The sequence below is a fragment of the Podarcis vaucheri genome, assembly GCF_965113315.1.
Source record: "Podarcis vaucheri genome assembly, chromosome: 3".
NCBI lineage: Eukaryota > Metazoa > Chordata > Lepidosauria > Squamata > Lacertidae > Podarcis > Podarcis vaucheri.
In genome coordinates, this window is record NC_138761.1 from 64,026,695 (window position 1) to 64,042,529 (window position 15,835).

Sequence of the window (15,835 nt, forward strand, 5' to 3'; positions counted from 1 at the left end):
TGTCTGGTAACTTTCAGCACATGGTCAGGAACGTGATACTGCAGAAGGATTCAAATGTTTGGATTTGTAAAAATTCAAGCCTAATCCCTCAAATCAGAGACTCAGTCCTGATTACACTGGTGGTTTACCACCACCACCAAAGAAAATCCTAATAGATTGTGTGGTCTACTCACATGATCAGTACAACAATAGAATGACTAATACACCATGAACACAAGTTAACTACTCCTGTGAGCAGGGGTGGGGTTGCAAAAGCTGGTTGCTGGCATGTCATTAAAACAGGCTCCATACCTTAGTTTTCCAGAAGAAACACAGAAAATCACTGAAAAAGCCAGCCAAATAGCACATGTGAGTGGATACTGGCTGAAAACTGCAGATCTCTCAGTGAAGAAGGGGAAAAAAATGTTATTGCACTTTAGGCAAACATCCATGGTTGACATTTCCTATAAACCTCCTACTTTAAAAGCTTTTCATTTATGCTGGATTATTCAACCAAAGAGATAAGCTTGAGTTTTATTTTTCTATGCTGTTGGGATGGTTCATTTATTTAGCCTTCAAGCTTTCTGCCTGCCTGTTTGTTCTCCATTATCATTTAGACCTATTTCCTTTTGATAAATGTTGCCCGGGCAATTTCCTGTGCCATTTTACCTTAAAGTATTTACTAGCAGAATTGCTATTTCAGGTTGCTTTTGAATTTCTATCACAGCATGGTAGGGTATGGAATTCCGTACAGTGAAATAAGCTGGTTGAGGCAGTCTGAACTTTCTTCCAGGTATTCCCAGCCTTTGCATGAAGAAATAGCTTTGCATAAGCACCTCAAACATAAGAACATTGTTCAGTATCTTGGCTCGTTTAGTGAAAACGGATTCATTAAGATATTCATGGAACAAGTACCAGGAGGTAAGCAGCTTTTGGTTAATGAATATATTATATTATATTATATTATATTATATTATATTATATTATATTATATTATATTATATTATATTATATTATATTATATTATATACACACACACACACACACACACACATATATACACACTGTTCTGATTCAGAGATTATTGTGCTCACAAGACTCTGCTCACATTTTCACTGAGCGGAATAGCTCAGAATTAGCTCAGGCATTGAAGTGTTTACTGATGACACCCATCTAATAGTTCCTTAGACCATAGGCCTAACCTAAGAGTAAGCCCTTGAGAACTCTGTGGGGCTTACTTCTGAGAAGACAGCACTAGGATTGCATTGCAACGTAAACAAATCTTGGGGCACAATTCAGCTAATGAGTCCCATCAGTGGCAGCCCTGCACAATGACTTCCACTTGCCCAATAGAGCTTCCTGCCCTCTTCTCCTTCCCACACTACCTGAAATTGGCTCAAGTGGAGGGGGGGTGTCAGGAGAGCCCCCAGAGCAGCAGGAATGGGAAAGGGGAATTGTTCTGTCTGGCAAGCCAAAATGTTTAGCAGTCACCTTAGTGCAATGTGAAATTCCTTTCTATGTGCCTAGGATGTTGACATTTTATACTTTAGTTATCTAGAACTAGTGCGGTTGGCTGGATTAACAGAACTTTACCAATTCCATTATGTTGGGATTTGCTTTCCTGCTGACTTGCATATCTCAGATGACCTAAAAATAGCACAGGCCTTTGAATTGGAATAAGCAATTCATTCTCTTTTTCTATTATATAATAAAAAGGGATATTGTTTATTTTAATTGGCAAGCCTATCCAGATGCTTAGGCAGCAACCAGATCAGCCCCTCCCAGGCCACTGGGCCCTTCCCCAGGATCAGTTCCATACTCTTGTCCAAATCGTGCTCCCCTTTCCATCCAGCCTGGCCAGAACATCTCCACAGGGCTAATGACAATGGTGATCTTCCTGATTTGAAAATTACCTTCATTTACTTGTTTTCCATATTACAGGCAGCCTTTCTGCTCTTCTGAGATCAAAATGGGGACCATTAAAGGATAATGAACAGACCATTGGTTTTTATACCAAACAGATACTTGAAGGATTGAAATACCTCCATGATAATCAAATAGTGCATCGAGACATAAAGGTAGATTTCTTTATAAAAAGCATTAAATTTATGTAATGGATATGAAGTTATCCTTAAGTGCCCTCTGAAGCAAAATGCAATGGAATGGAGAAGAACTTGATTCAGTTCTCAGAGTCTTAAGCTGATGAATCATAGAAGCTTAGAGTTGGAAGGGACCCAAGGGTCATCTAGTCCAACCCCTTGCAATGATGGAATCTCAGCTAAAGCATCCACAACAGATGTCCATCCAACCTCTATTTAAAAACCTCCAAGGATGGAGAGTCCACCACCTCTCGTGGGAGTCTCTTCCACTGCTGAACAGCTCTTACTGTCAGAAAGTTTTTCTTAATGTTTAGTTAGAATCCTTTTTCTTGCAACATGAAGCCATTGGTTCGAGTCCTACCCTCCAGAACAAGAGAAAACAAGCATGCTCTCTCCTCCATGTGACAGCCCTTAAGATATTTGAAGATGGTTATCATATCTCCTCTCAATCTCCTCTTTTCCAGGCTAAACATACCCAGCTCCTTCAAGCACTCCTCATAAGACTTAGTTTCCAGACCCTTGTGGTCCCCAGAATTGGACACAGTATTCCAAGTGTGGTCTGACCAAGGCAGAATAGAGTGGTACTGTTACTTCCCTTGATCTGGACGCTGTAATTCTGTTGATGCAGCATAAATAGCATTAACTGTTCTTGCTTTTTTTGCTGCTGCATCACACTGTTGACTCATGTTAAGCTTGTGGTCCACCAAGACCACTAGATCCTTTTCACATGTACTGCTGGTAAGCCAGGTGTCCCTCATCCTATATTTGTGCACCTGTTTCTTCCTGCCTAAGTGTAGAACCTTACATTTGTCCCTATTTAAATTCATTTTGTTAGCATGCACCCAGTTCTCCAATTTGTTAAGGTCATTCTGAATTCTGATTCTGTCTTCTGCAACATTAGCTACCTTTCCCAATCTGGTGTCATCTGCAAATATGATCCCCTAAATTCCTTCATCTTAGTCATTTATAAAGACGTTGAACAACAACGGGCCCAGGACAGAACCCTGCGGCACTCCACTTGTCACTTTTTTCCAGAATGATGAGGAACCATTAATGAGTACTCTTTGGGTTTGGTCAGCCAACCAGCTACAAATCCACCTAACAGTTACCTCATTCAACCCACATTTTACCAGCTTCCTCATGAGAATATCATGGGGGACTTTTATCAAAAGCCTTACTGAAATCAAGATTCACCAAGTCCACAGCATTTCCTTGATCCACCAAGTTTGTAATTCCATCAAAAAAAAGAAATCAGATTGGTCTGGCATGACTTTTTTTTTTGAGAAACCCATGCTGGGTCTTAGTAATCACAGCATCCTTTCCTAAATGCTCACAGACCGACTATTGAATTATCTGTTCTAGGACCTTCCCTAGTATTGATGTCAAGCTCACTGGTCAGTAGTTACAGTAGTATTTTTTCACCCCTTTTTGAAGATGGGGACAACATTTTCTCGCCTCCAGTCTGTAGGGACCTCACCTGTTCTCCAAAAATTCTCTAAGATAATAGACAAAGGCTCTGAAATTACATCCACAAGCTCCTTTAGTATTCATTTAAAGTATAATTCATTTCAAGTAGCTAGGTGTTCCCTTACTACCTCTTTTCCTATCTTGAGCTGTAGTGCCCTCTTTACCATTCTGTTATCACCAGGTTGGGCATTGCTTTCTTTTTGGGTGAAGGCCAAGGCAAAGGAGGTGTTGAGTAGTTCTGTCTTTTCTCTGTCACCCAATAGCATTTCTCCGTGTTCCCCACGCAGAGGACCTACCACTTGCTTGTTCTTCCTCTTACTTTGGACATAGCCAAAGAAACATATATTATTATTATTGTTGTTAGTTTTAGCCAGCATGACTTTCCCCCTGCAACTGTTGGCTACTCGTGTATTCTCCTCTTCTGTGATTTTCCCTTTTCCGCCCTTTTCTTAAAAGTGTTCAAACATACCTACACTCAATCCCACAGATAATTCCTTTTCCCATCACCATCCACCACCCCTCACCCCACCTTTGTGTTAGACTTCCAATCTACTCAGTTGCAATTTCTTTCCACTTCTATTACTTTCTTTCACACACCTTTAACCTAATTTCATACTTCTTTTTCTATTACACATTGTTATCCATCTTATTTGGTATTTCAGTATTTGAAGCGGAACTTGTTTATTCTAATAGGAGTTCTGATTTTTCGATATGGTTTTGCAAGTATCTTTTAAACACCTTCCAGTCCCTGTCTATCTTCACTTTTGAGATCCTTCCAATTTCTCCCATTGTTTTGGATATATTGTAGTACTCCAATCATTCGGCAAGCCACTCTATTTTTGTCAGTACAAAAAAGTGGTATTGTTCCCTTTCTTCCCTTTCTTATACATGCCCTTCTTAACTCTCAGCTCATCTGTACGCTCCTTATGCAGCCATATCGGTTTCCTTAGATGCTGCTAATGATCCAGTTGGATAGATTACTATGATCTAGTAGGATAGGCCTTTTGGAATTCTTTGCCAGAGTTCAAATCTCCTTTTCAGCTACGAGTTCACGTTGTGGCTGTGCATATGGCACTGTGCATTTTACTCATGTTCTTCAAAAATGTTGCCTGCATAAAATCAGATGGAGTTCTTTTTCCTAGCACAGTGTATACACCCTATGTTATAAGACAGATGACTGCTGTTGCAACAGCACCAGCTATCAACTGCCGGGCAGCATTGCATAAGCAGTTATATGACACAGGGAAACCCCCTATTTGGAATATATAGAAGATGCAACTCTGCATGGACCTATTTGTTTTGCAGCAAACACAAAACCATAGCAGATTAAGGTACTTCTACTCAATTCTAGATTTCATTTCTGTCTTGTTTTATGTAGAGATCCTTTAAAAATAAGGCATTATGATATTTAAAAATGCAAAGCAAAAAAAAAAAATGATTGGGAGATTTTATATAAACTCAGTGCTTTTTTTCTGGGGGGGGGGACGCAGGAGTACACATACCCCTAAACATTTTGTGAATCTAAGTTTGGCCTCATTGAGGGGCAGTATTTCAATATGAGTAGTAAAATGAGAGTACCCCTATACATGTGTTTTTTAAAAGAAAAAGCACTGTATAAGCTAATTTATAAAAACAAATTAAAAAGCCCCTAAAAACTAATTTCATAAAAAACTAATTTCTGTAGAAAGCATGAAAGGGTCCAAATGTTACTTTACATAATAAACCTAGAGAAATCTAGAACTCCAAAATCTCGTAATAAATATCAAAATAGCCAATTGTTCATAATACGTTTGAAAGAATTTGAATTCTCTTGTTTTTATTACATGCATTCCATAATGAAGTTTCATTGAACTAGAAATGAAGTGACTAATAGTAGCTTCCACTTAATTCCTCTTTTATTACAAGCCATTTCATCATTAATTTTAGCTGCAAACTCTTTTTCAAGATCAGCCATAAGATAAAAAAAAATAACAATCCCAAATATTCTCCCCTCCAGGGTGATAATGTACTTATCAACACATACAGTGGAGTGCTAAAGATTTCAGATTTTGGGACATCAAAGAGGCTTGCTGGCATAAATCCATGCACTGAAACATTCACAGGTATGTTTCTAAAACATATTGCAGAGTCGCCTAATTTAAGAGTAAAAGAATATTCTAGAGCATAAATTAGATAAGGCACTTACTCCCAGGACAGCTTTAGTTCTGTACATTTTTGAAAACCCTGATACGGGATGAGATCCCAAGCACACTGACTTGCAAAGTTGCACTGAAGTCATTGGGAAATGTTTTCAAGAGGGTGGCTTTATTCATTGAACAAGTTGTGGTCATCAGATAAGTATTAATAATCTGCCTGCGCAACACGCATAGCAGTTTCCTTCACTGTTATCAGCAACATTCCTGGTCCCTGAATCAAGAGAAACCCAGACTGCTGCAGCTTCCTGACCTTCCATATTATAAGGAAACATTCTGATATAGCTGGAAGCAATACGTCTGCTTAGATGAGCGAAGATGTGTGTGTTCTGTTCCTCAGTCTAGCAGCTAAGACAGCATGCATCCATAGATACTTTGGTATCAGCATACTGTTTGAGACAGTATGTTTCTTTGTAGACTTTGTTCCCTGCCTCATTTCCCCTTTCTTGCTAAACAGCTAATGAATGATACTCAGATTATCTGACTGAGCTTCACACATGCAGATTTGAATCATGTTCAGAATGTATTTTGATTACCATTCTCTTCATTTTTAATTTCAATTGATATTGATGGTAATGGTGATATTAAATTCAGTATTATAGTCTTACTTTTATGCAAACAGAACTTGCATAAAAGCAGTGTGGCCTAAGGTAAGCTACTGCTGCATCGCACTTTAGGCCTGCCTTGCAGAGAAAGTCTAGATATATTTATAAATAAATTCAATCTCTTAGTCTCTCCCCATAATTCTGTTTACAGTGGTACCTCGGGTAACATACGCTTCAGGTTACATACGCTTCAGGTTACAGACTTCGCTAACCCAGAAATATTACCTCAGGTTAAGAACTTTGCTTCAGGATGAGAACAGAAATTGTGTGGCAGCGTCGGGGAGGCCCCATTAGCTAAAGTGGTGCTTCAGGTTAAGAACAGTTTCAGGTTAAGAACGGACCTCCAGAACGAATTAAGTACTTAACCCGAGGTACCACTGTATTTATTTTTATATATGTTGTAAGAATTGCTGAGATAATGAGCTGCTTTAAACTGTGATTTATTGGACTGAGAACAAGCACTGAGCCCATGATTCTCCTTTCCTTCTTTCACTTGTGCACCATACTGAGGTTTATTCTGGATTGTAAATGGAAATTAAACCACAGTTTCCCAGTTCGGGTGTAATGTAATGAACCACATTAGAAGCACCCAAACTTCGCACATGAAGGGAAGGGTGAGAACAGAACATGGACACAAAGCCTATTACATTGGGTCAACACAGCTAAAATGCTTTGCACGCTCAATAAAGTGCAAAACACCATGAAAGCCTGGGAATTTAATATTTGACTATGTGCTTTTCTTCCAGCTTTCTCTTTTGATTAAAGAAATTCCTGCCTAAGTGAATTTTTGCTTGCCTGCTTGTTTTTAACAGGTACGCTTCAGTATATGGCGCCAGAAATCATTGATAAAGGACCAAGAGGTTATGGAAAGGCTGCAGATATCTGGTCCCTAGGCTGCACAATTATTGAAATGGCCACAGGGAAACCTCCGTTTTACGAACTTGGAGAGCCTCAGGCAGCAATGTTTAAGGTTAGATCCTATAGATGTTTTAGGTTTTTGTAAAAGAGACGCTGATCTGGAGAAGAGCCATAAGATGAAACACTCATCTGTGTGTGTCTGTGAGGAATAATATATTTTGCAGTAGTGATTCAGTTAAAAGGGAAAATATGCTAAAGAGAGAATATTAAAAAGTTGTTCAAATTCCAATGAATGCCTCCCTGGGAATGAAAACCAGTTTCAAATGGAAATGCTAATGACTTTATGTAATGTTTTATTTTAAGGAGACTCCTCTCTGTGGTGGAAGGTCTTGATTGTCTTTCCTTTTCTGTATTTGTCAGGTTGGAATGTTCAAAATACACCCTGAGATTCCTGAATCCATGTCAGCAGAGGCAAAAGCCTTCCTATTGTGCTGCTTTGAACCAGATCCAGACAAGAGAGCCTGTGCTAACGAGCTTCTTATAGATGACTTTTTAAAGGTTACAAGCAAAAAAAGGAAGTCTCAGTCAAAGTTAACAGGTAAAGACCTATTTATGCCTAGCTCAAAGAGCTTAGCAATTCTGTTTAATTTAGCCAACACTGACAGCTTCTTTGAGAAGCTCAACACAGAATCACTAGCATACTTAAAATGTGCCTTTAATCAACCAGTTTGCCTCGAATAAGTGTTTTTTAAATGTTTATGATACTATTTGTTAATATTTAACTTCCCTTTGAAAGCATTGAGACTTACTTAAGAGAGTAATAACAGGCTTGTTAATTTTCCCCCCCAGTGAAAACAAGTCATGAATAACTTTAGCTAGATTGAGGCCTTTATGTGTGTCTTAAAATAATCCTTAAAACACAAAACCCCCTCTGTTTTAAATTCTCTGAACATCCCCCCCCCCCGGTAATATGGTCAAATTACCTGTTGCTAGTTCTACATCATAAGTGAATTCTGGATGGTTTCAGTTACTTTTCCTTTTCTATTTTTTCTCTCACAGCACTCTCAGTTGGATCAAATGGTAAGATTAATATTTAGACCTTCCTTTTCATACACTTAATGAAATCTTTGAACTTCGGTGTTTTATTTAGTCATTAGCTACTACATTTACCATTTCAAATGAGAAAATAATAACCGAATATGACATCTGCTCATACAGTAGCACTTCCTCTTCTCACCTTCCACAGCCTCTTGTGCAACTTCAGAACCTGCTTCAAAGGGCAATAACAGAGACATACCGTATTTTTCGCTCTATAGGACGCACCTGACCATAGGACGCACCTTGTTTTAGAGGGGGAGAACAAGAAAAAAATTCTCCCCCTCTCTGCACAGCACCCCTTCAGCGAAGCGGCAGGGAGCTCCCACTGCACTCTGGAGGCTTCAGGTGGCTATCCTTGAAGCCTTGAGAGCGAGAGGGGTTGGTGCACACCGACCCCTCTCGCTCTCCAGGCTTCAGAGGCTTCGCATTGCTATCGCTGAAGCCAAGGAGGCTGCATTCACTCCATAAGACGCACACACATTTCCCCTTAATTTTTGGAGGGGAAAATGTGCGTCTTATAGAGCGAAAAATACGGTAATGATGCAATCACTCCTGTGCTATTAATGCAGATCCCAGACTTGTACATGTGGGAGGGGATTTTCACAGGGTATAATGAAGTCTCTTTCCCCACTAAAGCCACATTTCCTTGTGGTCCAGTTCACTTTATCTGGACATTATCTTGGATGTGAGCATCACATCAACTCCCATAGGCCCCACAGGTTACATATGCTTTGCATGCTAGATGACATGGATCATTGCTAATGTTTATTATAATTCACTGTGTCCAGAAGGCTTGATTACACTAATTTTCTGGGTTTCTTCACTTCCATAAGCAGAATACCTTCGAAGCATATCTTTGCCTGTTCCTGTTGTTGTAGAAGATACTAGTAGCAGCAGCGAATATGGCTCTGTTTCACCTGATACAGAATTAAAGCTTGACCCATTCTCTTTTAAAATGAGAGCCAAATCTTGTGGAGAAAAGGATGCAAAGGGGCTAAGGTCCCTTTTTCTAAGGTAAAACTTCCATATTGCTTTGTGGAAAGAAACTGACTTTTGCAAATAAATTTAGTGGTTTTAATAGCAGTTTCTAATTTATATATTTTCAGCATCCCAGATGAGAATTTTGAGGACCACAGTGCACCTCCTTCACCTGAAGAGAAGGATTCTGGCATCTTCATGCTCAAAAAGGATAGTGAACGGCGAGCCACCCTTCATAGAATCCTAACAGAAGACCAAGATAAGGTGGTGAGAAACTTGATGGAAGCCTTAGCACAGGTAAACAAATACCCTTAGCATAGTTAACAGTAAAATAAGTGCTTGTAATCAGAGGACTAGCACATCCCAAACTGGAAGTTTTTGCAAGGTTTCATTGATATTACTCTGGTGTATTTGTTTATGATTGATAATTTAGAACACCTTTATCAGATGACTGAGTGTTTAGGGGCTCATTTAGTGGGGATACATAATTAAATGCAAGTACCTCTGCAAGACTTAAGACTGCAATCCTATATACACTTAAGCAGGAGTAACTAGTATGGAACTATAAAGTTCAGTGCACTGTATAACAAGTTATTTAAGACATCCTAGGATTGTGCATAGCAAACACCCAAATGCTGCAAATTAGGCATGCACTTTGAAAGCAGAGGCTTTTTTGTAGAATAATATTTCTCAGAAATAATTGGCTTTACGAAGTAGTAAAAAGTAGAAGCAGAGAAGCGTAAAATACTATATGGTGTGCACAAGTCAAACTTGAATTCTCCTCAGGTTCTAGGTCTCTAGTAAACAGTAATCCACATATTTGGGGGCTTTTGTCTTTAAAAATGAAAGCAGAAACAGATTACTAGATAGCTGGATTATGTAAAACTTCTACAGAATAAAAACATGTCAATCAAGATATGTATAGTGACAAATGCTCTATTTGACTCTCAGAGACTATAGTTTGACTTGGAAACAGAAATGCAAAAGTATTTGTGTGGTTCTGTATAAACACACACACACACACACACACACACACACTGTTATTAGAGTACTTTAATCTGGGAATAAAATTTAAAAGTGAGGAAAATGTATAGAAAAATGTAGGAAAAATACTTTCCTCTCCCTGTCCAAATTGTAACACAGTTGACCTTGCTAAAGCACACCATTAGGATGGGCCTACAAGGAATTGACTCCAGTTAACCCTGGTAGTTTGGCAACTTTGCTTTGAGGAATTTACTCATCAGCCTTTGGTTTGTATGATGCTAGAAAATTTCATTGTGTTACAGGAGAATGGCTATGGCTATCTAACAACAGCATCACATTGCAGATGTTGCAATTAGTAGATAAATGAAGTGTTGTTCTGTGACTCACCTTGGGTGAAGTAATGTAACTTAAGTGTGAAATCTGAGTTGACCATGGCATATACCTAAACTGTGCTCAGCACTAGGGCTGCGCAATCTGACCTATTTCACCACCAGTGAGTCTAATTTTTTCAATCCCAGGCCACAAGTTGCAGCAAATATGGGAAATGCTGTGCCTCAAAGTGGCTTACTCTTGCAGCATTATTATGTACAGGAAGTTCCACACTAAATAAGCCAGACCATTCTGAGATAAGAGTAATTAAATCTCTCATTAGTCAGGCGTAACTGTGCCCCTGAAGGACCAGGTGCGCAGCCTGGGAGTCATTTTGGACTCACATTTGTCCATGGAGGCACAGGTCAATTCTGTGTCCAGGACAGCTGTTCACCAGCTCCATCAGGTACACAGGCTGAGACCCTATCTGCCCACAGACTGTCTCACCAGAGTGGTGTGTGCTTTGGTTATCTCTTGCTTGGACTACTGCAATGAAGGTGACCCAGAAACTACAACTAATCCAGAATGCAGCAGCTAGACTGGTGACTGGGAGCGGCCACCAAGACCACATAACATCAGTCTTGAAAGACTTACGTTGGCTCTCAGTACATTTCCGAGCACAATTCAAAGTGTTGGTGCTGACCTTTAAAGCCCTAAACGGCCTCGGTCCTGTATACCTGAAGGAGCATCTCCACCCCCATCGTTCAGCCCAGACACTGAGGTACAGCGCTGAGGGAACCTTCTGCTGATTCCCTCGCTATGAGAAGCCAAGTTACAGAGAACTAGGCAGAGGGCCTTCTTGGTAGTAGCACCCGCCCTGTGGAACGCCATCCCACCAGATGTCAAAGAGAAAAGCAACTACCAGACTTTTAGAAGACATCTGAAGGCAGCCCTGTTTAGGGAGGCTTTTAGTGTTTAACAGACTATTGTATTTTAATATTTTGTTGGAAGCCGCCCAAAGTGGCTGGGGAGGCCCAGCCAGTTGGGCCGGGTAATAATAATAATAATAATAATAATAATAATAATAATAATAATAATAATTTGCTGCTTACAAACTTTATTAATCCTGTGTGTAAGGTAAAGGTAAAGGACCCCTGGACGGTTAAGTCCAGTCAAAGGCGACTAGGGGGTTGCGGCACTCATCTTGCTTTCAGGCCGAGGGAGCCGGTGTTTGTCCAAAGACAGCTTTCTGGGTCATGTGGCCAGCATGACTAAACTGCTTCTGGTGCAACACAACACCGTGACAGAAACCAGAGCGCATGGAAACACCATTTACCTTCCTGCCACCTATTTATCTACTTGCACTGGCGTGCTTTCGAACTGCTAGGTTGGCAGGAGCTGGGACAGATCAACGGGAGCTCACTCCGTTGCAGGGATTCGAACTGCCAACCTTCTGCTCAGCAAGCCCAAGAGGCTCAGTGGTTTAGACCACAGCGCCACCCATGTCCACAATCCTGTGTGTGTCCCTAAGCATATTAGTGGTTAAAATGAATTGAGGAGTTTTCTCCAGATAACCAGTGATGCAGTTCATACAAAAATATTCAAAGGGCATGTGATCCTTTTCACTGTGCTTTCCTCACACATTCACGGGAAATGTATTCAAAAGTATTCTGTGAGAGTCTTAGCTGAGAAGTTGAGGGTATAAATTCCAAAGTGTGAATGAGATGTGTTGGTAGGGAAAAGGTAATAAACCAAATGTCTCCATACACTGAATGCTCTGTTTCACATCTTGTCATGTACCAAGTCCTTTTGCACCTGTAGATGACACCAACGACATAGGAAATAGAACTGAAAGCAACATTTTCTATTGCAGTTTTGGAAATGCTCATATAGTAAATGTTTACTGCTTCAATGAATAGTAATGAAGTACACTGTAGTTCGGAAAATGAGTACACCACTAGTAGCCTGGTCTTTTTCTATCATTTCTGCGTCTTTGCCTTGTGTCATGCTTCTCTATATGTCTAGAACAGCCTTCTAAAAGTCATAGGGACATAAGAAGAGCCTCTGCTGGATCAGACAAAGGCCTGCCTAAGCCAGCTTTTCACAGTGAGCAAGCAGGTGCCTATGAAAAGCCCACAAGAAGGATGAGAGCAATAGTTCTCTTCTTCTGTTGTTTCCTGCTTTTCAGATGCCTGCTGCCTCTGATCTTGGAGGGTAGAATAAAGTGAACATGATGAGTAGCCATTTTTAGCCATATCATGCATGAATTTGTCTTAATTCTTTTTTAAAGCCAATCTTAGTTCATGGCCATCACCACGTATTGAGGTAGCAGATTCCATAGTTCAACTATGTGCTGGGTAATGAAGTCTTTGCCCCCCAATCTGTCCTGGATGTCCCACTGTATACCTTCATTAGGTGCCTGGGAGTGCTAATGAGTGAGAAAAGCATCTCTCTATCCACTTTCTTAACACTAAGCATAATTTTATGAACTTCAGCCATGTCTTTCTAACTCACCTTTTTTTCTGAAGTAACCCTCTTTCCCAATATTGTACCCTTTTCTCATAGAGAAGCTGCTCCAACCTGGATCATTTTGCTTTCCCCTTTCTGCAACTTTTCCAGCTCTACAATATCCTTTTTAAAGATGTGAGAACGTATTCCAAATGTGATCACCTCACAGATTAATATAAAAACATTATGATATTGGCAACTTTGCTTTCAATCCCTTTCCTAATAATCCCTTGCATGCAATTTGCTAGTACATGCACTGGGCTGATTGTTGTCATTGAATGGCCTCAAGGTCCCTTTTCTGGTCAGTCACCACCAGCTCAAACCCCATTAGCATATTTGTGAAATTTGAATTTTTGGTGCCCAATATGCATCACTTCACACTTGAACCACAGACTTGGACAACTAACCACTCATCCGTAATTCCAGATCATTTATAAGCAAGTCAGAAATCACAAGTCCCAACACAGATCCTTGGGAAACCCATTTCTTCCATTGTGAAAACCTTCAGTTTATTCCTACTTTCTTCTTCCTGTTTTTTAACCAGTAATCTGTGCATACTTTCTTCAGATACCTTGGGTCAGGAACTGTTATCAGAATGTTTTTTGAAAGTCCAAATACACTATGTCTATTTCTGGAACCCTGCAGTTTCTGTTATATACATCCCATAGCTAAAAGAGCACAGTATTTGCAAAAAGACTGAATTGTTGAAGCCTTATGGAAATCTATAGATGGAAGTAGTGCCTAGAGGAATATTCACTGTATATTTTCACTATTGCCTCATGATTACACAAAGGTAATTAGCTATTTTTTGTTTGTTCTAACAGGGACCTGAAGAGCCTAAGCTGAAATGGGAACACATCACAACTTTAGTCGCCAGCCTCAGAGAATTTATACGGACAACTGATCGCAAAATTATTGCAAATACACTTTCAAAGCTAAAACTAGAGCTAGACTTTGACAGTCAGGGCATCAGCCAGGTTCAGCTGGTCCTCTTTGGTTTCCAAGATGCAGTAAGTATACATTTCTCTCTTTTTTGCTAGTTTTGCTAAACTGATTTTTCATATACTGATGAATGTCTTAAATCTGCAACACAATTGAGTGAAAGTTAATCATGAGCCAGTTTGGTAAAGTGGTCAGAGTGCTCAGACAGGGCTTGGAAGACATAGTTTAAATCCCTCCTGAGACATGAAGCTCACTGGGTGACCATGAGCAAGTCTGCTTTTCGTTCTAACCAACCTCACAGCATTGTTGTGAAGATAACATAGGGGTGGAGGAAACACAATGTATGTCACCTAGAATTCACTGGAGACAAAATGGAATCGAAATGCATAAATAAGCAAGTTTCTTGTACTAGAGTTTAGAATGAGAAACACTATGTCCAGGCTAATACATTATGAATAATGTGAGAAATATCCTCCTCCTTTAGTTACATATCACGTTTATTTCACGCATTTAACTCCAAGGAGCTTGATGTCATGGATCCGGGTGGGTGGGTGCGTGCAAGGAGGCTGGTCGAGCCAGGGCAGAGAAGAGATGTGGCCAATAAATATATGACCCCAGGAAGAGATCTAGTTCAGTTCGATTGTACCAGGTGCAGAGCCTAGGGGGCGCTGCAACTATGAGGTAGAATGGAAGGCGAGAGGCAGGAGGGCATCAAATTCTGGCATTGCACAGTAAAGGTAAAGGGACCCCTGACCGTTAGGTCCAGTCGCGGACGACTCTGGGGTTGCAGCGCTCATCTCGCTTTACTAGCTGAGGAAGCCGGCGTACAGCTTCCTGGTCATGTGGCCAGCATGACTAAGCCGCTTCTGGCAAACCAGAGCAGCACACGGAAATGCCGTTTACCTTCCCGCTGGAGCGGTACCTATTTATCTACTTGCACTTTGACGTGCTTTTGAACTGCTAGGTGGGCAGGAGCAGGGACCGAGCAATGGGAGCTCACCCCGTCACGGGGATTCGAACCGCCAACCTTCTGATCGGTAAGCCCTAGGCTCTGTGGTTTAACCCACAGCGCCACTCGTGTCCCGCATTAGACAGAGCACCGCTGAAATTTGAGGCCCCAAGTTCTGCCACTGATCCAGTGGACTGAGAAGGCCTCTGCTTGGGGGAGCCGGAGGAAGAGACTCCTGAAAAGGGTTCAAATAGGCGGGGGCATTCCCTTGCCGTATTCCCTCTCTCCATCAGTCGCCACAGCCCTGAGGCACAGGCTTCTCCATCTCTGGAGCAGTCGAAGATTGGTTCTGCCTCATCCATTTTTCCTGTAGGAACACCAGCTCTGCCTCTGGAGTTGCCAGAAACCATGTTCAGTGTTGCCTTTCCACCTGTCCCATCCACCTGTGATGAGGCAGTGACCCACCTAGGTCACAGAGACACCAGTGTAGACATGAGCAGGTAGAGTAGGCTCAGCTAGGTTGCTTGCCCAGACTTCAGAGCAGAAATGCTTGCTGTGCTAAGTCGTGCACACCCCATTCCCTTGCAGGGGGGCATGTTGTTGGCGTATTGGTGTCTTTGCTTGTGTAGCTGCTGTCCCTTTGAACTGCATTTTGCGTATGCATTGCACTGATCTCAGCATTAAACATTTTGGTAGAAACTGCAACCTATGTTCAAGTTCTTCACTGAGTGGGAGCCAGGACACTCAAGGTGGTGTTAACAACTCTCTGAAATAAGTTAGACTGAGAGTCATTGACTGCCCAAATTCACTTGGTGTACTTCATGGCTGAATGGGGATTTAAACTCTGATCTCCAAGGTACTAGTTCT

General features: G+C 40.9%; 1 protein-coding gene across 4 annotated transcripts in view; it reads left to right on the forward strand.

Annotated features, from left to right (window-relative positions):
• Nucleotides 1–15,835, forward strand: part of MAP3K5 (mitogen-activated protein kinase kinase kinase 5) — a 103,546-nt gene that overhangs the window by 74,158 nt on the left and 13,553 nt on the right. For 3 of the 4 annotated variants that reach the window (XR_014217753.1, XR_014217754.1, XM_082215887.1), the window contains exons 16-24: nt 773–900; nt 1,921–2,057; nt 5,542–5,647; nt 7,155–7,312; nt 7,621–7,798; nt 8,260–8,280; nt 9,132–9,312; nt 9,405–9,573; nt 13,902–14,087. Coding sequence is in view for 2 of the 4 variants with exons in the window: in XM_082215887.1 (XP_082072013.1) it covers nt 773–900; nt 1,921–2,057; nt 5,542–5,647; nt 7,155–7,312; nt 7,621–7,798; nt 8,260–8,280; nt 9,132–9,312; nt 9,405–9,573; nt 13,902–14,087 (1,264 nt within the window). In the remaining 2 variants the exon portion in view is untranslated. The remainder of the gene's footprint in view (nt 1–772; nt 901–1,920; nt 2,058–5,541; nt 5,648–7,154; nt 7,313–7,620; nt 7,799–8,259; nt 8,281–9,131; nt 9,313–9,404; nt 9,574–13,901; nt 14,088–15,835) is intronic. The other variant, XM_082215888.1, reaches the window with a different exon arrangement.